The following is a 23,969-nucleotide window of genomic DNA, read 5'->3' on the forward strand; positions in this document are numbered from 1 at the left end:
GGCCCACCAAGAGGGAGTCCTTTAATAGACCTCAGCACAGACAGGAGACACGACGACGGGCCCGGGCACCCTGCTCGCTCGGGCTGGGCCCTGAGCCAACAGATGCAGTGGCTTTCTCCTGCCCCACCCGGGTGCGCCCGCAGGGTGGAGACGAGAGGTGGCTTTAAAAACACAGCTGTACTAATTCTTCACTTTCACGGCAAAGGGGAACTTGGGAGAGCAGCTGCTGGAGTTCTGACACAGAGCTGAGTCTGAGAGCCCACCCATCCCCGATGGGCCGAACCCTGCTGTCCCTCCCCATGGGAGGCCCCTCCCTGGGCGGTCTATAGGCGGCGGGAAGGAGCAGAACACACAGGGAAGCCCAGGGCTGTACAGGAACATGCTGACTTAAATAGCTTCCCCTCCTTTCCAGCTGTTAGTGTTTCTACACTATGTACATTGTTGTGCTTTATAGCTCCCCGCCCCGCAGCTGCCCGGAGCGCAGAGTGGGGAGTGGAACCGATGCCGCGAGGCAGGGCTGCCAGAGAGCTCCAGGCCCCAGAAGGCTGGTGTCCAGCGCGGTTCCAAGAGCTGGGCTGCCGGACGCAGATGCTGCCGGTGCTGCGGGCCCAAGGGACAGAGCCAGCCTCGCCACGTGGCTGGCTCTGTCTGGTCAAGGAGGAGATGAAACAGAAGGGTCAACGCTGGACAAGATGCAGGCTAGGCGGGAGCAGGCAGGGATGGAGGAACGAGGTGCAACGCCGTGAGACGGGCTGTGAGGTGTGTGTGGACGCAGCGGGACAGGGCTGGGCAGGGGCAGCCCAGCAGAAACTGTTCTGTGGCAGTGAGCCTGGTGGGAGGAGGGTGGTGAGGGCCACGGCCCTGCCGCCCGGCCCCCCAAGCACAGGCTGCTTCTGGTTTCAGGGCAGGGCTGGCTCCAGGGGCATGTTGTGGGGCAGATTTGGGGAGGACCACCAGGTGTCCCATGGAGCTGGGCGTGAGGGGCAGGGCTGTGGTGACATCTGTGAGTGTGTCCCCGTCAGGCCAGGGGTTAACACAGGATCAGTTGTTCTCAAAGAGAGAGAGCAGGTCGTCATTGCTGTTTGTGGGGAGGTCGGGCGGGCCCAGGTAGGACAGTAGCTCGTCGGGGTTGGTCAGTTCTGGGAGCAGCTGAGGACAAAGCAGACTCCATTAGTGGCCATCCTGCCACCGCAGTGCATTCTGGCTCTGTCCCCAGGCCCAGTGGGGATGCTGAGCAGCCCCTACCACCGCCCAGGCTGAGAGCATGCTGCTGCCTGGGATCTCCCTGCAGAAGGCTGCCCTGGGACCAGGAATAGCTCACGACATGCTGTGCGACACCACCAGGAAACAGGGTGCCCGCCTGGGGTGGCCCAGCTGCTCTGTGCACTTGGGGGTGCACAAGCCTGCAAGGGGATCCCCAACATGATTCCCCAGGTGAATGCAGGTGGTAGAATTCCAAGCCCCTAGGATTCTCTGCTTTGAGCTGCTCTTTCTAATTTTTTCCATGTTGAACTTCAATGAGTTTCTATTATAGTCCAGGGACAGTCACTCTGTCTTTCATGCTCTGAGTCTGGACTCCCACACCACCTGTGAGTCAAGACACAGAGCTGCTGAACAAATGGACAGGTCAGATCAGACTCTAGGGACTGTGCTGTCAGCCTCCAGCCCGGTCTTTTCTGAGGACTCCACTCAGGCCTGCCACGGCATGCAGCCCCCGGGGCCAGGCCACTCACACCCACACACGTGGTACCTTGCCCCCCACCCTCACAGCTACTCCAGGTACTTAATTTGTGAACCAAAGAGTGGCTCTCCCTGAGGGGTCACTGTCCTCCCTTCTACAAAACTCATGGACCCTGGGGACAATGGACACGCCACCTCCAGCCCTGGCTCCCATGCACTCCCCAGCTCAGGGCCTGGTACTCACGTCCAGAGCTGGTTCTGGGGCCTCCCCTGCCCCAGACATGCTGGGGGGCCCCATCACGCCCGTGGCAGGACTGAAGGCCAGCTCGCCGGTGGGCCCCAAGCTTGCTTGGCCCAGGGGCTGCCGGGATGCTGGGGGAGGGTTTGGATGGTGCAGTTGGGGACCTGGAGGAGCCCCAAGGTTAGAGGGGTGCAGCCCCGGCGTCCCAGGATTGTGGGCAGGGTCCAGGTGACCAGCTGGTGCCATCTGAGGACAGAGAAGAACTTATTTAACAGCCCCAGGGCCTCCTCTGGGGAGACAGGCCCCCGTGGCCCCTCAGCACAGCACTGACCTGGCCCGGGAGGCAAGGAGCAGACTTCTCTGGAGTCAGGAGGCTGCTGGGAATGTCGGCCTGGTAGGAGATGGGGGGCGGCCCCGGGGTGAACTCAGCAAGGGTTGGGGTGCTGGGCGTGGTGGGTGGGAAAGACTCGGGGAAGGTCCCAGGTCCCAGGAAGCTGGAACCTGCAAGAGGAGAGTGAGGTCCTGGGTGAGGGCTGGGCAAGGCTGGCGTTGGCAGAGGTGCCAGGAGGGGCCTGGCTGCAGTGCGGGCAGGACTGGCAGCGCTCACTCACAAACAGCAGCCGGTTTTGTGGAAGTTGCTACTTGAAAAGGGACATTTCCTCTCGCTGCTGCCAGGGGGAACTGGCCTTGGAACACTGCTAGGAGTGAAGGCCTCGGGAGTTACAGGAATAGGACCTGCCACAACCAAATGTGCCATGCGTGTGGGCTGGGTCCCAGACGGGGGCCCCAGGCAGGACCCGTCTGTGGAGGTGCCCCAGCCAAGAGCCCCTTCAAACTGGGGGCAGGAAGTGCAGGCCCCGCTGCCTGTCTCCTGGAGCCACGGTCAAGCCTGTGCCCTCACCACCACGTCCCGAGGGCTGGACGAGCAGGAGGACAGGTTCCCACAGGGTACCTTGGTTGGAAACATTTACAAAACAGGCACATGTGGCCTCACAGTGACTCTCTCAGGCGAGGAGACTGGTCTGGAGAAGACGAGTCACTTGCCCAGAGTCATCTGAGGTCCCAGGCTGGGCCTGCTGTACTCACCCTGGCCGGGGTAGTCGCTGGGGGCAGGGGCTGAGGGGGGTTGCAGGGGGGCAAAGGGGGCTGCGCTGGGGCCCAGGGCGGCGATCATCTCCATCACGCTGGGCATGAGCACGTGGGCAGGGCTCACGGTGCGGCAGCGCTTCAGCACCGGCCCGTCTGGCTCCTCCTTGATGTGCATGTCGGGCTTCACGGGCACCGGCTTCCAGCTGCACGTGGGGTCGATGGTGATCTCCTCGTAGTCGGAGCTGGCAGGGACATGGGGCGCTGGTCACCTCCTGCCCAGCTGCCTGCCCCACACAAACGCTCGCTGCCACCCAGGACCTTCCCTGCCTGGCACCGACGCTTGGGTAGGACACGATGCATCTCTGGCCTGGAATCGAGCCCACTCCGCGGTAGACAGAGGCTTGAAGGTGTCACTCCAGAGGGGCATCCCCCACCCTGTCCTTGGGCTGTCCTCTGGGGACCACGCATGATGGGTGACAGGAGGAGGACACTTACTTCTGAATGTAAATCAGGATGCCCAGCATGTACTGGTCGACCTCCAGCCCCTCCAGCAATGCTGTTTTGCTGTAGGAAAATAGAGGGACACAGCTCGGGGGCCCTGCCCAACCTCATGCTGGGCACCAGCCCGGCATTTCTCAGCCCCATCGTCACCTACTTGAGGTGACCCTGCACAAGGCAACCCTGCATGAGGCAACAGTGCAAGATGACCCTGTGTGTGAGGTGACTCAGCACGAGGAGATCGTATAAGATGATCCTGGGTGAGGTGACCTTGCACCAGGTGACAGTACAAGGTGACCCTATGTAAGGCCACCTGGATGAGGTCTCTGCCCTCCACACCATCCCAGTCTGTGCCCTGACCTCTCCTACCAGGCGTGTGTATTTCGTGACACTCTTACAGGTCTCACCCAGAAGCCTCTGAAGAAGCCTGGGGCCCTCCCCATCTCCCACCGCCCGCCGAGACTCACTTGCACACTGGGCACCGCCAGGTCCCCCGCTCACAGTTGAGCTGTAGGTACGACTCCAGGTCGAAGCACTGCAGAGACACACAGAGACCGTTTCTCACGGTGGGGCAGGCGGGAAGATCTGGCCGCCCTGTGATCCGTTGCCAGGAACGAGTGTCTCATGTATGCATTTAAGGCGTTTAGGGGATTTAAGATGCCTCATGTGCCAGGTTTTCACTGCAGCATCATTCTAACGGATCAAGATTGGACAGGCCCACGCAGCCCTCACCGGGGCTGGAATGCCACATGGCCAAAGCCAGAACTGGGCAGCTGTGCTGATGGGGAACCAGTTCCAGGTCATGCCATTAAAAGAAAAAACTACAGCGCACAGTAGTTTGTACAGCAGCCACCACTAGGTAACCAGAGGCAGAGAGCTTTGCGTCCACTTACTCACACAGAGTATTTCTGCAAAGACAGAAACTCACAGTGGCCACCCTTAGGGATAGGGCAGAGAGACGACTACACCCTGCACCTTATGACTTTTAAAACTGGAATCCCATGAATGCAGCAGTTAGGGAAAATGGTGATTATATTTAGAAGAATAAAGAGCCCAGTCTCAGGGGAACTGGGTTCGCCTGCCCCCTTGGCAGGCCTGTCCTGCACCCTGACAGCCGAGGCACTCAGAATCCAAGCCTGCCCCAGAGGATGAGGCTCATGTATCAGCTCAAAATACTTTAACGGCAGCAAATCTGGGCAAAGCTCTGCAGTAACAGCACACCTGTATGTGGCGACAGTCATGACCACGGGCAGGGAGCTGGATCCTGCGGAAGGTGATGGGGCACTTCAGGGACACCTTGATAGCAGTCTGCTCCACCCCGTCCTCTCCGTTGGGCCCAGGGGTGCCAGGGATGGTGCCACTGCTGAAGTTCCGCTTTACTAACATCAACAAGGGAAAGGACTTGAGTAAAGGGTCCCCAAGATGGGGAGGCTGTGAATGGGAAGGCCAGCCAGGGACCTGCTCGATCCACAGCTCCGAGGGGTCACCTGGAGCTAACCCCTGCCCCCACCGCGGAGCCACCTGCAGGAGCAGATGTCCTCGTGTGACATGGGGAGGTGCCCCCACGGAGCGGCGTTCAGCGTGGGTGTGGCCCCGGCAGAGCTGTGGGCGGGCTGTGGGCGGCTGAGGGGTGGGGGCCACTCACTCTTGGTGATGCAGTGCTCGGCCGGCAGGAGGCGCTTCTTGAGGAGGCCCTGCAGCACCGAGCGGACGGACGGGCGGTGCACTAACTGCAGCACGAAGAGGTGGGACTGCAACAAAACGGCAGGATGTCATGGGGGATGCAGGTGGGGGAACACTGGCGGGGAAGGGGTGTGTGTGGTCAAGGGGTGCTGGGGGGAGAGGAGGGCAGAGGGTGGGGGAAGGCTGAGGGGTTGAGAATCAGGGTGGGGAGGGTGGGCTGGTGGACTTGGGCCAGGCCAGCCACACTCCTCAGTAGCTGGGTCCTGTCCTCTGAGCACCGACACCCAGGTAGGACACCTGCTGCCTCTCCCCAGGAGCCTAGGTGAGCCTGGCCTCGGTGGCCATATGCTCCCACCCACTCGCAGCCGCCTCTGCAGCTGCGCTGCACACCCTGCGCTTGCTGCTCAGCCCTTGCCCAGTCCCCACCTCTCCGTCAAAACACAATCACCTGAAGTCCCCTTGAATGTGCCCTGCTTCCACACCCACTGCCCTGACGGTGGGTCTGGCTTCAAACCACCCACGCCCACCGAGCGTGGGATCTGAGCTGTCTCCAGGGCCCTCACTCCAGGCTGACTAGCAGGACTCATGAGCGGTTTCTTTTCCTTCCAGCCAGGGCCTGCCTGCGATCCCGACGCTTCCTAGAACCGGGTGATGCCTGGTCCACTGGGGACTCAGAACTCTGCGAGCTTTCAGCACGGCTTGGCTGCTCTTACATAATTAATGTGAGCACCAAATCTAGTAAATTTGTTCTAACTGGAAAACAGCTGGGGTGTATTTAACTGGATCCCTTTTCTTAAAGGGCAAGGACAACAGATTACAGATTAAAATGCAAACTACAAGGGGGCAATGAGGAGAATCACCTTTCTTAAAGGACAAAGCCCAGTCCTGCCCTGCCCCCAGCACAGGGGGCACCAGGTACTGAGACAGCAGTGCAGCACACAGTGGCAGGGTCTGAGGGCGAGGCACCTGGGCCCACCCTGCCCACCCTTGCTTACAGGGCCCCACCCCGCCCACAGCCTCGCAGGGGGCACGCACGCAGCAGCAGGCGGTGACGGTGATCTGGATGGTGTTGCGGCCCGGCTGGCACACGTGCTTCAGGTAGAGAGGCTTGTGTGAGGTCTTGTTGTCGCCGCGCTCGATGGTGAGAGGCGTGGCGTTGACGCTGACCTGCACCGAGGCCGGCCAGTTGGTGTTCATCTGCCGGTCCTCGTGGTGGTAGCACTTGAACTGCAGCTCCAGGTCGGGCCTGCTCGGGGAGATGGCACTGAGGGTGTGGGAGGCGGCACGGCGGCCACGCAGGGGCCGGAGGGGGCCGGGGGCTCACCTCAGCATCAGGGTCTTGTAGACGGAGTCTCGGAGCTGGAAGACGTGGTTGCTCACAGCCAGGTTGTGCTGCAGGCGGAAGGGCTCCAGGACCACCCCGTCCCGCACGGGGAAGGTCAGCCGCAGCTCATCGCAAGGGCCACTTCCTGGGAGCAGAGCCCAAGCCGGTCGTGAGCTGGGCTGCCCCAGCCGGAAGGTCGCATGGCCACTGGAGGAGGGTGGCTGCCCCCAGCTGGCCTTGATGCAGGGTCCCTGGCACAGGGAGCCCCTCCCGCTGGGCACTGCTTGGCAGGCCTGCAAGGTGCCTGCGGCTGAGGCCATGGGCAGCATCTCTCCTGAGGCCCTGAACCAGTGCTCCCAACGTTCTATCTGCCTCGGCCTCCAGGATGAGTGTCCCCTAAACTATGACAGGGGAACATGCCCCAACCCAGACAGAAGGTGTTCCCAGTGCTTTCGGAGAGACTGGGAGGCCAAGGTGTGCGCATGGGCATTTTTCTGGAGAGAAGATCCACAGCCTCCAACATATTTGCAAAGAAGGCCACAAATAGAAAATAAAAAAGGTCTGGAACGAAATGATTTGTCTTTAAGATGGAATCTTTGCCTTTTCTTAGGAATCTGGCAGCTGCCCCCTTTCCCCCAAGCTTCCTGCAGGACTTGCTGGAGTCCCAGGATTCCCCATGCCCACCTGGCCTTGTCGCCACTGTTGTCCCGAGAGTGGGCGGACTCACCGGAGGGTGACGGGTGCAAGGAGCTGAGGCTGGGCTTGAGGTCGGGCAGGAAGGGAGACTTGACCTCCTGGCTTGGGGACATGTAGGGGACACTGCTGCTGGGGGTCATAGGTGGCGTGGGGTTTCCCGGCAGAGGAGAACTGGGGTAGCCCGGGATGGAACGGGCCGGCTGTAGGGGTTAAGCACAAATAGTCAAGGTGGAATGGTGGGGTGGGTGGGGTGGAGTCTGCTCACAGAGCACCCACTGGGAACCACAAGAACGGAGGTAGGTAGGAGGCAGCCACAAGGGTGCCTGGCTGGGCACCCACACTTCCTCCTGCCTGGGCACCCTCTCTCCACGTGCCCACCCATGAGCCTCCCGGCCCATCCGGGCCCCTACCCCACTCAGGCTGGGCTGGCCGTAGCTGATGCTGCCCCCGTTGAAGCTGGCGCCCTGCCCGTTGAACTGCTCTGTGGGCTGCGGGAGAGAAAACCGCATGCGCCTGGGGCTCCAGCCTGCCCCCAGCTGGGCCCCCTGGACCTGACCCTAGAAGGTCACCCACACAGGGGTGCTGGTCTTTATGTTCTTCTTAACACACTCTCGTATTTTCCAAATAATCAACAAGGAACATTAATGACTTCGTAATGGAAAAAAATCACCACTACAGAGAAAGAAGGGGCCCCACACGTGGGAGGAGCTGAAAAGACACAGGCGCACTCAACCATCCCCCTCCTTCCCTCCACTGCAGCACCCGGCCCAGGCTCCCAGCGAGGAACACGCCACCCCGTGCCCCTGCGCCCAGACAGGGTGCATGGCCGGCAGTGAGGGTCTGTCCCCTCACCGGGCTGCTCTGCAGTGAGCAGAGGGAATGAGGACCCTTTTCCATAAAGGACATTCAGATGTCTCAGGTGCCTGCCTGCTGCTCCCTGCATGGAATCTCCACTGAGATACACGAATCTCAGAGGTTCTTTTGGAACTGGGCCTGCCACCCCAGGAGCAGCTCCTGCACTGGTTGGGAGCCCACCCCCCAGCCAGCCTGTTGCTCTTGAGGGCAGGACTGCCTCAAGGTCCCCTGCGTCCTGAAGCACTCGGCATGGGGCCCGACACAGGGCCTGGAGGAGCCAGCCCTACCTTGTAGTGCAGTCCCGCGGGGCCGGGCGCGGACAGGGACTGGCCCATGCCCTGCTGCAGGGGCAGCCTGTGCCCGGGGTAGGAGGGGGAGGGGGCAGGGGGCTGCCCAGGGCCGGGCGCAAACTGGGCAGTGCTGGGTGCGTACTGGCCTCCTTGCAGGTACTGCTGCCCCGGATACACCTGAGGAAGAGGCAAACGCCCAGGGGAGACAGGCGTCAGGGGAGTAGCTCCAGGAAGAAAGCAGTGTCTTGTGGGCCATGGGGGTGGGGGTGGGGACTTCCTGGTCCCCCTGGGAACTCTGCTATGGCCCTGTCAGGCACAGGTGGTTCTCTCTCACGTGCAGAAGCCTCCTCTTACCACAGCTCTGAAGGGTGCTTGAGGGGGAGTTGGCACTCAAGGCCCCAAGCAGGGTGACCTGGACACTTACCTCGGAGTAGGCTCTCTTGACCCCCTGTCGGGGCAGCGGCTGAGCCTGGGGAGGCCCAGGGTAGCCGTGCTGGGGCAGGCGCTGCCCTGCATACAAGGGCGTCATTCCTGCTGCCCGGGTGGGGTTCATGGCCATGGGGGAGAGGCCAGAGGGGCCCATCACCCCTCCCATGCCAGTGGGGTTAATGCCAGGGGGGACACTGGGCCCTCGGGGACCTCCATGCTGCAAAAACTGGCTGTTAAAGGACTGTCCGGCCCCCATCTGGGAAGAGAAAAAAGAAAAATGGTCCAAACGCCACACACAAAAGGGCTCCAAAAGATGGGTCCCCTGCCCACCCACCGCTGTGGTCACCAGGGCCCTATCCCCACAGACCTTCTCTCCTTCCCTCCACCTCTCTTTCACCGGCCTCATGAGCCCCTGGCACATTCTGTGCTTGTCCCTGGCCCCCCGCTGCCCCGCTGAGTCCCCCCTCACGGTCCCCCACATGCTGGCTGCTATGAGGGAGGAGCTGGTGGAGGGGGTGTGGCCTCACCGCTCCGTACTGGCTCAACTCCTGGCTCTGCTTCTCCTGGAGGGCAGCCACAGTGGCCGTGGCCGTGGCCGTGGCCGTGGCCGCAGCAGCAGCCACAGCAGCAGCGGCTGCTGCTTGCGTGAAGTCAGTGGAGGGTCTCGTGGCGTGTGAGGGGAGGCCCAGGCCCCCTGGGCCGCCTGCATACCTGCAGGAGACACAGAACTGCCACACTCTCTGCACGGGCTCCTGAGAGCTAGGACCATGCTCACCCCAGGGGCGTGCAGCACCCATGCAGGAGCCCCTTCTTCCTAGACCCTCCACTGTAGCTGTCGGAGCCAGCGGAAAGCACAGAGGCAACGTCCAGATCGTCCGTGTCACGGCTCTGAGGTGCCCGCCAGGGGAAGGAACCTGCTTACCCGGTGGTGAAGCCGGGGCCCCCGGGGTAGCCCCCACGGCCATACACGCCTTGCTGCACGTAGCCCTTGCTGGCGCCGCCTTCAGCAAATGCCTGCTGCCCCAGGCACTGCGGGGAGGTCAAGGCAGAGCTGCCACCTGCCACGCCAGGCATCATGGAGCCACCAGAGGGGCTCCCTGCTGGGCCCATGGGGTTCCCCAAAACCTATGAGGAAGCAGGAATCATCAAAGGGAAGCAGTTCTAAAATGATGGAAACTAAGAAGCCTGGCAAGTGTGGAGGGCGGCGGAGCCCTGTGGGAAGGGCGGGACACAGCTGCCCATAGGTCAGGGCAGGGTGATCTGCGGAGGCTGGGAGAAGACAAAAGGGCGTCCCACAGCAGGTGACGAAGAACCAGTGTCCCAGGACTTGGGAGGCTCAGGAGGCCCTGTCCTCATGCCTCCACCTCCCTGTCCTCACCTCTTGGCCTCCTTGCCTCCCTTGAGCTCTAGGAAGGTACTAAGCGCTGCCAAGGCTCTGGCTGCTCGGGGGTGGGGCCCAGATGGGGGCTCACCTGGCTCTGTGTTGCGTTGCCAACTCCCCACACGGTAGTGACCACGGACAGCGATCCAGCTGGCTGAGTGGCACTTTGTTGCCAAGGCACAGACTCATATGCAAATGAACCATCACTACAGGGAGAGAAGCTGGTAAGGCCCAGGTCAGGAGGCCACAGGTGCCCGAGAGCCCAGAACCTTCCAGAAACACCACCCCACCCAGGGCCTGAGGGGACAGGCGGAGGAGTCCACACTCACCCGTGTGGTGTGGGGGGCAGGGCAGGTTTCATGGGGTTCATGGAGTTCATTGGCGACAGAGCAGCCTACAGGCCAGGTCTGACTGTGCTTATCTGGGACTCAGCTGCTCTGGCTGCCAGACAGAAGGGAAAGGATGTTAGCTGGGATGCAGCCGGAGCCCCTTTCAGCAGGGTGCAGTGGCCCAGCGCTACCCACCCCTTCCTCTGCAAGGGACCACTGGGCTCAGATGGAGGGCCAGGCAGCGGAGGCAGCTGCCCTTGCAGACTCAGTCCGGAAGCCGGCATGAACCCTTTCTGACCCGGGCCCTGCTGTTCAGAGGCCCTGGCTCAACCCTGGAAACAGACTTCCTGATCCCAAATACTTTCCACACGCAGCCTCCCACACCAAGGCCCAGATGTCCACGGAAAGCCAGGGAGAACCTTGGTAGCCCCATGGCAGCAGGTCCTAGGGTGGAGGATAGAGGGCCGGTGGGAGGAACCCCCTGCTTGAGGTCCTGCCTGCCCTGTCTGGTCCAGGTAGCTGGGGAGGAGCGCAGGGGGCTCTGGAGGCCAGGGGCCAGGAAGAGCAAGAGGAGGAGTGCAGGTCCATGGTGACCTGCCAGGCTCCAGCCTGGCCTGGGGGAGCAGCATGAGGGGCAGCACCACAGGCCCTGCTGGCAGCCCTTCCCGCAGGGTGGAAGGGCTCCAGATCAGGGAGAATGCAGAACTGGCCTAGACCCCACCAAGGGAGGAGCTGCTGGGGCTGACGTGGGCATAGGAGCCAGGCAGCAGACCTGCCCTCACAGGCCCAATGGCGACACCCTCAGCTAATTCTCAACAGGGCAAGGACACACACACACACAGCACAATAGGAGAAGGGTGGACACCCACAGACAAGGCAAGGGACCATGACCTGTCCAGTGTTTATAAAGGGAGGGGAGCACTGAATCAACTCTTCGAGCTGGGGCTGGGTGGACACTGGGGACTCAATACCCAGGACAGGGCAACAGAGGGTGGTGGGTCCGGAGAGAATGCTGCAGGTGCGTGCTTGTGGGACCAGCTGCCGACACCACGGACTCCCACCCACAGTGCTGGGTTTGATCTCTCCATTCAGTTCATGAGCTATAGAAGTGACCACAGCCTCCAACACTGCCATAAGCAAGCCCTTTAAGGAAGTGGGCCCAGACATCTCCTGGGGCCCTGCCCCTGGGCTGTCCCCTCAGAGCCCACTGGCATTGCCTTAGGTCCTGACACCCCCAGAGCCACCTTTAGCACCCATCTCTGCCTGGTCTCAGCAGAGAGGCACACTGGCTGCAGCACAGGCCTAGCAGTGGGTGTGTGAGGCTGTTTCAGCTGGTTCTCAGGAGTCGCCGGGGGAGGCCAGGGCATGTCCTGTTCTGGACATCCCTGCCTCTTAGGGGCTGCAAGGCTGACATACACACAGACACAACACTTGAGTCATGCTGACCTCTGGTGCTTCCATTCTGCCACCCCAGCCCTCACAAGGGTAGCCCCAGCACCCACCTGACCCCAAGGCTGACATTCCTGTGTGCAACCAGGAGCCTCACCCACAGTGCAACACCCAGTGACGTAGGAACAGCCTCATCCCCTCTGCGAATACAGACACGGGGGCTCTGCCATGCCCAGAGCCCCAAAGCAGGAGAGCGGCAGAGCTCTTCCACTGGACCTTCCCACCACTTAGCAGGGGACTTGGAGGGGAGGGGACCAATTAGGGAAGAGGGAGAGGGAGGAGGTCTGGGCTTCCTCACACCCTCAGGGGAGGCTAGTCTAGTCTCCTCACCCAGAACAGGTCCTGTTTGAGAAGCAGAGGACAGAAAAAGCAGGGGCTTATGGCTTGGGGCACCTGGATTCTAGGCAGAGACAGGCCTGGGAGCCAGGACAGCCCAGCCGGGCAAGGGAATGCGGGCAACCCCAGTCCCACTGCCTGACTCTGGGGCTGGTGGGTAGGGGGACCTGCCAGCAGCCAGAAATTCCTCCCCAGACCTGCTAGGTGAGGTCTAAGGGAGCCAGGCATGGGTTTCAGGAAGTAGAAGACAGATACAATAATCAAAGCTGTGTGGTATCGACAGAGGGACAGACTGTGGGCCAAGAGAAGGGACGAGAGAACCTGAAACAGACCCACACAAATACTGATGCTTGACAAGGACGCAAAAGCAATTCAGCAGCAGGACGGCCTTTCTGACAAATGATACTGGAACAACTGTACATCAGCAGGCTACTAAAAGAAAAAAAAAAACACACCTAAACTTCACACTTTATATAGAAAGTACCCCAAATGGCTTATAGAGTTTATAAACTATGAAATGTTTAGGAGTCTGGGTGTGATGGCTCACACCTGTAATCCCTTTGGGAAGCCTAAGCAGGAGGATCACTTGAGTCCAGGAGTTTGAGACCAGCCTGGGCAACATAGTGAGACTCTATCACTATAAAAAATTTTTAGTGGTGGTACGTGCCTGTACTCTCAGATACTTGGGAGGCTGAGGTGGGAGGATCACTTGAGACCAGGAGTTAGAGGATGCAGTGACCTACAAAAAAACAAAAAGAACTCTTTGTTTGGCCAAGATCCCAGAGATCTTTTTCCTATGTATTTTCATAAACTTTTTTAAAGAGACAGGGTGGTCCCCCTCCCCTCCGTTGCCCAGGGTGGAGTGCAGGGGTGCGACCGTAGCTCACCATAACCTTCCTCCTGGCCTCAAATGATCCTCCCACAGCACTGGGATTACAAGTGTGACCCACCTCACTTGGCCCAGGCAAAGAGTTCTTAGATTTGATATCAAAAACATGATGCATTAAAAAAAAAAAAAGTTGATAAACCAGACTTCATCAAAATTAAAAATTTTTCCTCTATGAAAGACACTGCTGAGAGGATGAAAAGATAAGCTATAGGCCAGGAGAAATATTTGCAAGTCACATACCCAACAAAGGAGTAGTATTTAGAACAAATTAAAAAAAAAAAAACTGAATTAGAAAATAAGCAAAAACCATGAAGAGACACTTTACCAAAGAGAATATACAGATGGAAAATAAGCATATGAAAAGATGTTCAGCATCACTTGTCAGGAGGGAAATGCAAATTAAAACCACAATGAGATATCACTACACATCTATCAGAATGGCTAAAATTAAAAATAGTGACATCACTAAATGCTGGCAAGGAGAAACTGGATCTCTCACATGTTGCTGGTGGGAATGCAAAATGCACAGCCATCCGGAAAACAGTATGGCCATTTCTTATAGAATTTAGCATGCAGCTACCATACTACCACCCGACATTTGCACTGTTGGGCATTTATCTCAGAGAAATGAAAACTATGTTCACATAAAAACCTGTACATGAATGTTTATAGCTGCTTTATTCATAAAGGCCAAAGAATGGAAATAGCCCAGATGTCCTTCAATGGATGAATCGTTAAACCAACTGTGGTACATCCATAGCCTGGATGCAATAAAAGGGAACAAACTACTAAGACATGCAACAACCTGGGTGGATCTCCAGGGAATTACGCTGAGTGGAAAAAGCCAATCCTAAAAGGCAGTATGATTCCCTTTATTTGGCATTCTTTTTTTTTTTTTTTTTTTTGAGACAGAGTCTCACTCTTTGCCTGGTGTAGAGTGCCGTGGCGTCAGCCTAGCTCACAGCAACCTCAAACTCCTGGGCCCAAGCAATCCTTCTGCCTCAGCCTCCCGAGTAACTGGGACTACAGGCATGCGCCACCATGCCTGGCTAATTTTTTCTATATATTTTTAGTTGGCCAATTAATTTCTTTCTATTTATAGTGGAGACAGGGTCTTGCTCTTGCTCAGGCTGGTTTCAAACTGCTGACCTTGAGCGATCCTCCAGCCTCAGCCTCCCAGAGTGCTAGGATTATAGGCGTGAGCCACCACGCCTGGCCTATTCGGCATTCTTAACATACCAAAATTAGGGAAATGGAGAACAGATTAGTGGATGCCAGGGCTTAAATGTGGGGAGAGGAGAGAAAAGTACTAATCTCTCCTCCATTTCTACAATTTTGGCAGGAGGGAGGTGGGTGTGAAGATGAGAAGGCAACAGGACGGAGCCTCTTGGCTGTATCAATGCAGTGTCCGGGTGTGATGCTGTTACTACAGTATTGCAAGATGTTACCATTGGAGGAACTGGGGAAAGGATACAAGGGACCTCTCTGTGTTACTGCCTACAATTGCATAGGAATCTCCAATTAGCTCAAAATAAAAAGTTGAATTACAAAACAACTATCACGAACAGCCCACTCTCTCTCCTCAGACCTGCCGTGACAGTCTTTTCCCACCAGAAGGCTGGCTGGGTTGGCCTGGCCCACTCTGCTGTACCAAGAAACAAAGGAAGGGAACCAGGAAGGCAGACAGTCAAACCCCTAGCCCCCAGGTCAGAGGACTTGAAGGGCAGGCGGTGCTCCATGCAGAACTGCCTCATTTCAAGTCACCTAGGGCAGCAGCTCCCCAACTTCCGTGCATCAGATCAGCCAGTGGGCTGGTGACAACAGACAGCCCAGCCCCAACCCCAGTCAGCCGGATGGGCTGGGGCCTAAGCCTTGCATTTGTATCAAGTTTGCAGATGCTGCTGCTGGTCCAGTGACCACAGTTTGAGAGCTTCAGATGCAGGAAATGCAGAGAGGTGGGGAGAAGGGAGACAGGGCAGGAGGAGGGTGGGGAGCCCACAGCAGCCTCCTTTGTCACATGGGCCTGGGGAATTCCACCCCGATGCCTCTCTGCTGTGGACAAACCACAAACATTTCCAGTTCCCCTGAGCTTGCTCCTCACTACACAGGGGATTTCCTACCAAGCTCTGGTCTCCTTTCTGAGGGCAAGGCTCTCAGCTCCCACTTCCCTGGTCTAGTATCCTTGACCCTGCGCTCCTGATCACAGGGAGGCATTCTACGTGTACAGACCCTCCTCCCACCTCCTGGCTCTGAGGCAGGGCTAGGAATAAACCTGGGGCCCCGACCTAGGACTGTGCAAGGTCCATGCCCATCTGGGAGCTTACTGCCTAGAGCTCTCCCTGTACCCCAACTCTACCTGGACGCCAGGACCCCTTTACAGAGCAGCTCTGGCATGAGGTCAGTCTAGAAGGCCACACAACTTTATGGGGGTCATTTCATATCTTCCTCCAGAAACAGCTACAGAGAACTTACTAACCAGACCTCTTCCCCAGATGTCCCAGAGCAGTTGCACCCCCCGAGTCTGCTGGTCAACCTGAGCTTCACACCATTGCTACTTCTCTGTCTCCCTGGACACTAAGAGCAGGGCCAGCAAGTGGGGCAGACTCCAGCAGGGCAGCCCTACAGGAGGCAACCCTTCTCAACAAGTCACAAATCAGGACTCACAGTCTCCAAGGATGAGGGTCAGGTTCCAACCCAAGGGAAGTTGGGGTCAGAGTCTCAGAGAAGTGATGGCTCCAGAGTGGGGCAGGAGTGGCATCCTTGGTACCAAAAGGTGGGGTGCTCACAGGCACAGATGGCTAAGTCCTTGCCCACTCTACCTGTGAGGCCGCAACACTGATCAGCCTAAGTGTGGGACTAAGTCAGGATGCTGGAGTTCATAAAAAAGTCCAGGAATAAGCCATGGCCTGGAGGTGGCATATTTCAGCTGAAGGGACAACTCTAACCTGGCCTCAGTTTACAGTGTATAAGATGGGTATCTGGTGAGGCCCTAGGACTGAGAACACATGACCACCTTCATGTTGTCAGGCTTTGGAGATCAATCTCAATAATCAGGATGCTCCCCAAATACTGGGCCTGTCCTTTAGAAGTCTACATCTGCAATTCTCTCACCTACTTCTTATCATTCATACTGCCAGTCTGCAACCACCCCCCGGCATGACAAGGGCCTCGAGGTCAGTACAGCTGGGTCAAAATTCCCTCGCTTGTCCTGTTTCCACTCTTAAGGCTCAGGACTTGGTGTGAGTCTGTGTCTATTTTATCCACATCCATCACAGTCTTAAACCAAGTCACATGTTCTGTGTGTGTCCCTGTGAAATCCTCTGTGATGATAACACAAATGACTTAAAGACACCACCACGGATGTTCTGTAACTACTGGAAAGAGGGTACCCAGGGAGGAAGAATGGACAGAGCATTGCTGAGCAGGGAGGGTCCAAGGCAGAGTGTCCTCACTGGGCACAGGGGTGGCGGTGCTGGTGTCAGGGCAGGTGGAGAGGTAAACAAGGCACCGGGTGGAGGGACAGGGCACCAGGGAAGACAAGGCACCCGGGGGAGGACAAGGCACCCCCACGCCTGAGCTTCCAAACCAGCTATGTCTGGTTTGGAAAGGGGTATCCCCATCAAACCCACGGCTGGAGACTAACAGGTCAATGTCGTCCAGCCCGGGAGCGACGCAACTCCCGGGGCCAGTGATGGCTTCCACGCGCCCCCACATCACCCTGCTGGTGGGCAAGTAAGTGGGAGCGGAGGGGCGCACGGTGAAGGTGAGACCGCCTGGCCCCAGAACGAGGAACCTCCAGGTGGGGGCAAAGGCCCGGCCAGCCTCCACCGCTCAGGAGGACCTCGAGGGCCGCTTACACCCCTCGGTCAGCCCGCAACAAAGGCTCAGGGGAGGGGTGGGAAGACCTCGACACCCACGGGGCCGTGTCTGCCAGAGACCACGACGCACGCGTGGCAGGTGCCGGCAGGTGGGCGGCAGAGCCCCCGGCCCCAGCTCGGCCGCAAAGCCCGCCGTGGGCGCCGCAGCGGGATGGGGGCACCCCAGAGGACAGGTCGCACCTGCCCACCCGCACCTGCTAGCCCGCACCTGCCCACCCCCGCCGCCCCGCACCTGCCCGCGGGCGGCGTTGCCAGGCATCACCTCCCAGGACCCCGCTCACCTCCGCCCGGCCCGGCCCGGCCCCTCGCCGCGGCGGCCTTCGACCCGCGCCGCTCCATGCGCTCAGCCCGCCCTCCGCGCCGCCCGCTGCCCCGGGGCCGCCCGCGCCATCGCGCCGCCGCCCGCTCGGAGGGCACAATGGAGCCGCCGCCGCGCCGCTCATGCATATGCATGACGCCGCGCCGCCGGCCCCGCCTCCCAGGCCAGAGCAGCGGAGCCCCGAGCTGGTGCTCGGGGCAGGGGGAGCCGCGGGCCTGCACCTCCAAGAGCGGCGGGGTGGAGCCGGGGCTGCAGGCAGCCGGACGGTCGGGAGACGCGGCCTGACCGCGACCTGCGCCCCCTGGCCCCTCCACACCTTTCCGAACGCGGCGTCGGCGGAGCCACCGCGCGCTTCCTGCTAGCTGTCCGCCGGGGCGGGGCGGAACGGAGCTGGCGGAGTGGGCGGGGCCTGGCGGGGGCGGGGCCGGGGAAGAGGCGGGACTACGGTGCCGGGGCGGGGCCGAGAGGAGGCCGGCGGGGGCTGGGGCCGCGGAGCCCGTGTGCGGCCTGGCGGAGGTGGCAGGGTCTGGACGCTCGAGCGGGGCCGGCGGAGGAGTTACCCTCCCCCGCTCCGTCCAGTCCGCGGCTGCATCGCTCTCGGACCCCGCTGGGTGTCGCCGCTGCCTCCTGGGGAGTCCTTTGCCCCAGCCTGGTGGGCCAGACACGGCAGGGAGGCTGAGACTGAGGGTGCCACTTAGGGAAGGGGGCTCCTTAGGTACTCAGGTGGCCCCCCCGTTAAAACGGAAAGCCAGACTTAACCTAACAAACTGAGTTCTCGCATCCCGTAGGTCCGCCTCCTGAAAACTCTTAAAGTCACTATCGAGCTCTTCTAGCCAGATGAAATAGCCTGTGTGTCGCCTAGGGTGGGGTGCAGTGGCATGATCATAGCTCACTATGGCCTCAAACTCCTGGGCCCAAGCAATCCTCCTACCTCAGCCTCCCGAATAGCTGAGACTAATTTTTTTATTGTGGTAAAATACACATAAAATCAACCGTCTTTACCATTTTTCAAGTGTACGGTTCTGTGGCATTAAGTACATGCACATTGTTTTGCAACCATCACCAACATCCAGCTCCAGAACATTGTCATCTTCCCAAGTTGAAACTCCATACCCGTTAAACACGAACTCCCCATTCTTCTCTCCCACCAGCCCCTGCCAACCACCATTCCACTTTATGTCTCTATGAATCTGACTACTCTAGGGCCCTCATATAAGTGGAATCATACAGGATTTATCTCTTTGTGACGGCCTTATTTCAGTTAGCATAATGCCCTCAAGGTCCACCCATGTTGTAGCTGTGTCAGAATTTCCTTCCTTTCTACAGCTGGATAATATTCCATTGTGTGCATATACTACATTTAGCCTGTCCATTCATCAGTTGATGGAGACTTCACAATTTCTGACATTGCTGAAATTTCTTCCCTGAAGGCTGCGCCTGAATTCTGTGTTCTGTTTCTTTCAGGAATCATTAGTTCATTGAGTGACTGTAGCAGGCCTGTGGCATGACAGTCACTGTCTGGGCTCTGTGAACACTGGTCTGTGCCCAGGGACCAGGACAGTGAGGCCCCTTGCCCTTGGAACATGCATGCTAGAGGGGACAAACAAAAGGAAATGACTCAACAGGTAACAATGTGTCCATCAGGGATAGTGATAAGAAGAAAAATAAAGCAAGACCAGAGGATAGGGGGTGATGGGAATGAGGGAAAAATTCTCTGGGGATCTGGTCCTGAAGAAGAGACCTGAATGAAGGAGGTGGAGGGCCCCAGGGGACACTGACCCTTCTTCTGTCTCGGAAGAGGCTGTGTGTTTGCCGGGGTTGCAGGCAGGTTCCCAGAGGAGGCCTGGAGTGGCCACTCCAAGGTTCCTGGGTGTCCTCAGTACAGGCAGCTCTGTCACCCCAACCTGCTTCAGCAATTCCTGCCCAACACCCCCGGGAGATGCTGTCTGGTGTCCACACCTTTCTAGAGAATTTTTTCATTTTTTACCTTATGAATTGTTAGGAAAGTCTTCTTTATTTACTAGAAAAATCTGCCTTTCTGAAACCTTCCCTCTAAAATGGCATAAAATAAGAAATCGTACTTCGCTATTTGACAGCTCTTCAAATATTAGAAGAAACTTGTCATTCCCCACTAGTCATCTTTTAGAGAACAATGTGCCCAGTTCCTTAAGTGTTAACAGTAACATGATTTCCAGACCCCATACCAACTGGCCACTGTCCTTAAGACAGGCACCAGTTAGACAATATCCCTTTTAAAATGTGACACCAGGAAGGGAACCTGATATCCTAAATGTAGTGAACCTAGCACAGCGTCCTGAGGCTCCTGCAAGTTGACACTCTCCAAAGGTCAATGTGGCCCAAATCTGAATTTGGTTTTTAACCAGTATCCCTCTTTATTATGGCTGGCTGCTTAGCATGCATAGTTTTACCTATTCTCCATTTGCAAAGCTAACTTTAAAAAGAAACAGTTGCTGCTGCTTCTCTGCATTTAAGTAACATATTCTACTTGTGGAAAACACAGAGAAATATTCAAAATAAACTAAAACCTTTCACTGAATGTTCAGAGATAGTCTCTGTTAATTATTTGTTCTATTTTCTTCCAGATGGTTCTCTCTGCATATCTTTATGTAGTAGAGATTATGCCATGCATATGATTTTTGCATTCTTATTTTTTCACATTATCAACATAAACATTTCCTTTCTTATAAACATCATCTGTAATCCTTATAAAATAAATACTTCAATGGTTTATTTATAAGGATGTTTGTTGTGACATTATCTGTGATACTGAAAAACTAGACATGAGCTGTATTCATTCATTCAACAAATTTTTGTTGAACTCATATTATATACCAGACATGCCATTCTCAGTGCTGGAAATATGTCAGTGAGAAAGACAGAAATCCTCACTGCTGTGGTGCTTATGTTAAGCTAATAATTCAATCAGGTGGTAGTTAAGTAGAACACACCCATAAGATGGAGTCTACACAGCACCCAAAATTGTGTTTTTTAAGAATATTTAATGGTATGAGAAGACATTCACAATTTGCTAAATTGAAAACAAGATACAAAGTTGTATGATGCCAACACGTTCATTTCTAAAGAAGCATGTATGGAGTATACATTCTTTCCACAAGCCTCTAATTCATTACAAGGGAGAAAAGAACTTCTATAATAATGGCATTGGTCAGACACCACCTTAACCAAATGACCAAAGTCAACACCATCAAGAGTGTGACCAGGCAACATCCTGTGTGCTGATGTGATACTCAGAGAGAAGACTTAGAATCCCCTGCGTTGAAGTTGCAGGTGGGAATGTTCAATCTGAATCTGGTCATGAGAAAACAACCAGGCAAACTCAGACAGAAGCTTGGTCTCCAGAACCGGCCCAGAGCCTGTCAGGCCTGGGACGTGTCTAGAGTAGGGACACAAGGAACATAGGAGAAGTAAATGCCACAACTAGACTGGGTGGGGAGGCATTGTTGAGGCAATTGGGAAAATTTGATTATAGTCTAGAGATTAGATAATATTATAACGTTGAATGGATGTAAATAACCACACTGGGGATATGGGAGAACACCCTTGCTCTTAGGAGATTGTCAAAGGGAAGTATTTCCAGGTGGAGGGTCATGGGTTGGCAATTAAGCCTCACAAAGTTAAACCAAAACTACAAAAAGAGAGAGAGAGAGTGTGTGTGTAGATAGAATGCTCTGGGGCACTACAATCTAAAAAAGTATTTTAAAAGGCATAAAAAATGACAGGAAGGAAATGGACCGAATTATGCATTATTTGTGGATTCAGAAAAAATTATTTAAGTCTTTAAAATATCCTTAACGACTGCCTGTTTTATAGATGTGTGATGGCTTACACTGTAGGCAGAGGGGAGCCGCCAACCCCCAAATCAAGCAGGTGGGATGAGCACACCGCGATGCAGGGCGAGGGGTCCGAGAGGCCAGTCGGGGCTCGCTGGACTGAGGGGCCAAGGACAGGCGCTGTGGTCAGACGCAGAGTGAGCAGGCTGTCAGCCAGGGGCTGTCACATGCCGTTGGGGGGAGGCCACTATTTTGAACTGAGCTCCTGCGCTGGGCCCAGCAGACCAGACCAAGGCAGAATGGAGTCACTCACGCTGGTGCCACAACGTCCCAGTGAACTCTGAAAGGGCTGGTTTTCCCAGAAACAGGAGATTCACAGTGGCGATCAAAAGGGTCCCAGTTTTCCTGAGCTGGCATGACAAGCATGGCATGACAAGAAAGTCCCCTGTTTTAACCCTATAAGGAAAGTAACTTTACTGAGGTTTGCCGCTGCACTCCAGCCTGGCGACAGCGTGAGACCGTGTCTGGAAAAAACAAAGGGAAAAAGAAAGTAGCTCTAAAATGATCCTTTTTGTTCCCTGTTTCTGCTTTCTTCAGCCCTTTTCTGCCTACAGAGCCAAGCTCCTCTGCTCATTGGAGTGCCTTTTCGGAATCCCCCGTGAGATGCTGCCCGATTCATAGATCACTGATAAAAGCCAATTTGGCGTTTAAACTAAACTTGTTGGAGTTTTGTTTTTCAGCAATGGGCTGTGGGCAGAGAGGAGGGAGATGTCTGAAAGCACATGGTGGAGACCTGGCAACTGTGCAGGTGAGGCAGACGGAGGGTCCGAGCAGGCGGTGGCTCTGGCCACTCTCCCTGCAGGTCTCCCTGGGCAACTGAGTCACCAAGGCCACCTTCCCACAAGGGTCCCTTTGGCCATGGGTGAGGTTTGGGGGGAAAGAGGCAGGTGCTGAGGCCTTCCCTGCAGGGTGACAGCAAGCAGGTGGCAGAGCAGGGTGGGAGTGGGAGGGGATGGCCACTTCACACCAGGGTCCCCTGGGCATAGTTTTGTTCTTTTGGTTGCAAATATCTTGGGGATCCTCTCTGATCTGCTTATGAAAAAGCCGTCCTCCCTGTCTTCCCGTTTGTTTTCTCTCCGCTGCTCCCACACTTCACCTCCTGAAGCTGCTGCTCCCCTGTAGGCCTGGCCTGGCTGGCCAAGTTCATGGCCCCATTCAACTCTCACCTTTGCTTCTTGCTGACGGCTCAATCTTTGCACGTTTCTTCAAGTTCTGAGAGAATCTGGCTGCTCAGCTGGCTGGTTTCCCCAGGCCCAGGGTCTCCCTCTGAGTTGGTCCCATGCTGAGCAGTGAAGGGGGAGGGGCAAAGAGCAGGACACGGGGTGCGGGGTGGTGATTAACGTGCACACCAACATGCAGGGTCAGAGGTCAGGAGAGGTGAGCTAGACGTGGCACGAAGACTGCTCTGTCCCTGTCCACCTTGCCACCTCGACCTGGGACCAGCACAGTGGCTCCCAGCGGGCCTCCTGTTGCCTCCCTTCCCTCCCCACTCGCCTCCCAGCACAGATGCCCGGAAGCCTGGCTGCGCTGCTGCTCCCGGCTGGGAGCACTGCACAGGCCGGGCTCAGTCAGTCACAGCCTCACTGGTCCACCGGGACCCCAGGCTCCTCTGAGGCTCCACCACAGGCCTTGCCCAGTCCCCGCCCTAGGTTCTACCCAGGCCCAACTCTGGCCCTCTCCCAGACTTGGCAAATGGTATTAGAATTTTAAAAAATAGCTTTTATTGGTTTTTTTATTTGTCACAAAAATAATGCATACTTGTTTTTGTTTTGTTTTGAGACAGAGACTTGCTCTGTCGCCCAGGCTAGAGTGCTGTGGAGTCATCATAGCTCACTGTAACCTCTAACTCCTGGGCTCAAGCAATCCTACTGCCTCAGCCTCCTGAGTAGCTGGGACTACAGGCATGCGCCACCAGACGGGATCTCACTCTTGCTCAAACTCCTGAGCTCAAGCGATCCTCCTGCCTCAGCCTCCCAAAGTGCTACTATTGTAGACGTGAGCCACTATGCCTGGCCCATACTTATTATAAAAATAAAAATAAATAAATAGAATTAAATAAAATATACTTTGATCCTACCTTCCAGAAAAAACTATTTCTAGTGTATTTTAGTGTATGTTCTTTTGGTATCCCATGTGTAACATCCCAACAGCCCTAGACCCCACTGCAGGGGTTTGGACAAGTGCTACTGGGTCAGCACCATTCCCCCCCCCCCCCGCCCCTTCCACCCAGCCCCCAGCATTCCTGGGGGCTGCTGGGGCTGTTCTATGGGCCTGACAGGCACGGTCTTTTGGGGGGTCCCTCTGCACTCCTCCCTTTGCCTCTGTCTCCCAATCGTCTATGACCAGCAGGCCCCTAGCTGTGGCCCCAGCTGATGTGTCCACGCCATAGGCATCATCTCCAGACACTTCAGACCTCTGAACCCGGAGTCAGCTAAGGTGAGGACAGAAGTCAGCTATGTCCCAAACCCTGCTGGCTGGTCACAGAAGGGACGAATTTCCACCAACACTCCCCCAGCTGCCATCAGTCCCTTCTAGGCACTGGGCTCCTGAAACAGTCTGCAGCCCCCGTCCTTCTGGGGGCCAGAAGCACGCGCCCATGGGCTCAGTCGGTGCAGGCGGGCAGGGGAGGAGAGAAGGGGCAGTGTCCACACGAGCTCGGTCTCCAAAATGCCTGTAACACGCATGCATGGCACTCTGACAGAGGTGAGATGTACTGTGGAAGTTGTGTCGC

At 56.7% G+C, this 23,969-nt stretch overlaps 1 protein-coding gene and 1 long non-coding RNA gene across 6 annotated transcripts; one reads left to right on the top strand and one right to left on the bottom strand.

Annotated features, from left to right (window-relative positions):
- On the bottom strand, positions 1 to 17,753 carry ZMIZ2 (zinc finger MIZ-type containing 2). Of its 5 annotated transcripts, none has more exons than XM_012763385.3 (19): positions 17,683 to 17,753; positions 10,496 to 10,607; positions 10,258 to 10,372; positions 9,708 to 9,910; positions 9,313 to 9,496; positions 8,781 to 9,041; positions 8,354 to 8,533; positions 7,622 to 7,699; positions 7,243 to 7,411; positions 6,516 to 6,660; positions 6,227 to 6,437; positions 5,154 to 5,259; positions 4,730 to 4,887; positions 3,976 to 4,043; positions 3,506 to 3,574; positions 3,008 to 3,252; positions 2,253 to 2,422; positions 1,925 to 2,167; positions 1 to 1,149 (listed from the first exon to the last, which is right to left on the bottom strand). In XM_012763385.3, the coding sequence occupies exons 2-19, from the start codon at positions 10,543 to 10,545 to the stop codon at positions 1,042 to 1,044; spliced, it is 2,763 nt and encodes a 920-aa protein (XP_012618839.1). In that variant the 5' UTR covers positions 10,546 to 10,607; positions 17,683 to 17,753; the 3' UTR covers positions 1 to 1,041. The 5 variants fall into 5 exon arrangements, with proteins under 5 accessions (XP_012618839.1, XP_012618840.1, XP_075862377.1 ...); XM_012763386.2 differs by lacking the exon at positions 17,683 to 17,753 and adding an exon at positions 17,329 to 17,467; XM_076006262.1 differs by lacking the exons at positions 7,622 to 7,699; positions 17,683 to 17,753 and adding an exon at positions 17,329 to 17,467.
- Positions 17,510 to 23,328, top strand: LOC105870653 (uncharacterized). The gene is made up of 4 exons (XR_012920975.1): positions 17,510 to 17,632; positions 18,831 to 18,991; positions 21,919 to 21,986; positions 23,022 to 23,328. It is a non-coding gene; the product is annotated as an uncharacterized LOC105870653 (long non-coding RNA).
- The last annotated feature ends 641 nt before the right edge of the window (positions 23,329 to 23,969 follow it).

This window comes from Microcebus murinus, chromosome 9, assembly GCF_040939455.1.
Source record: "Microcebus murinus isolate Inina chromosome 9, M.murinus_Inina_mat1.0, whole genome shotgun sequence".
Taxonomy (NCBI): Eukaryota; Metazoa; Chordata; class Mammalia; order Primates; family Cheirogaleidae; genus Microcebus; species Microcebus murinus.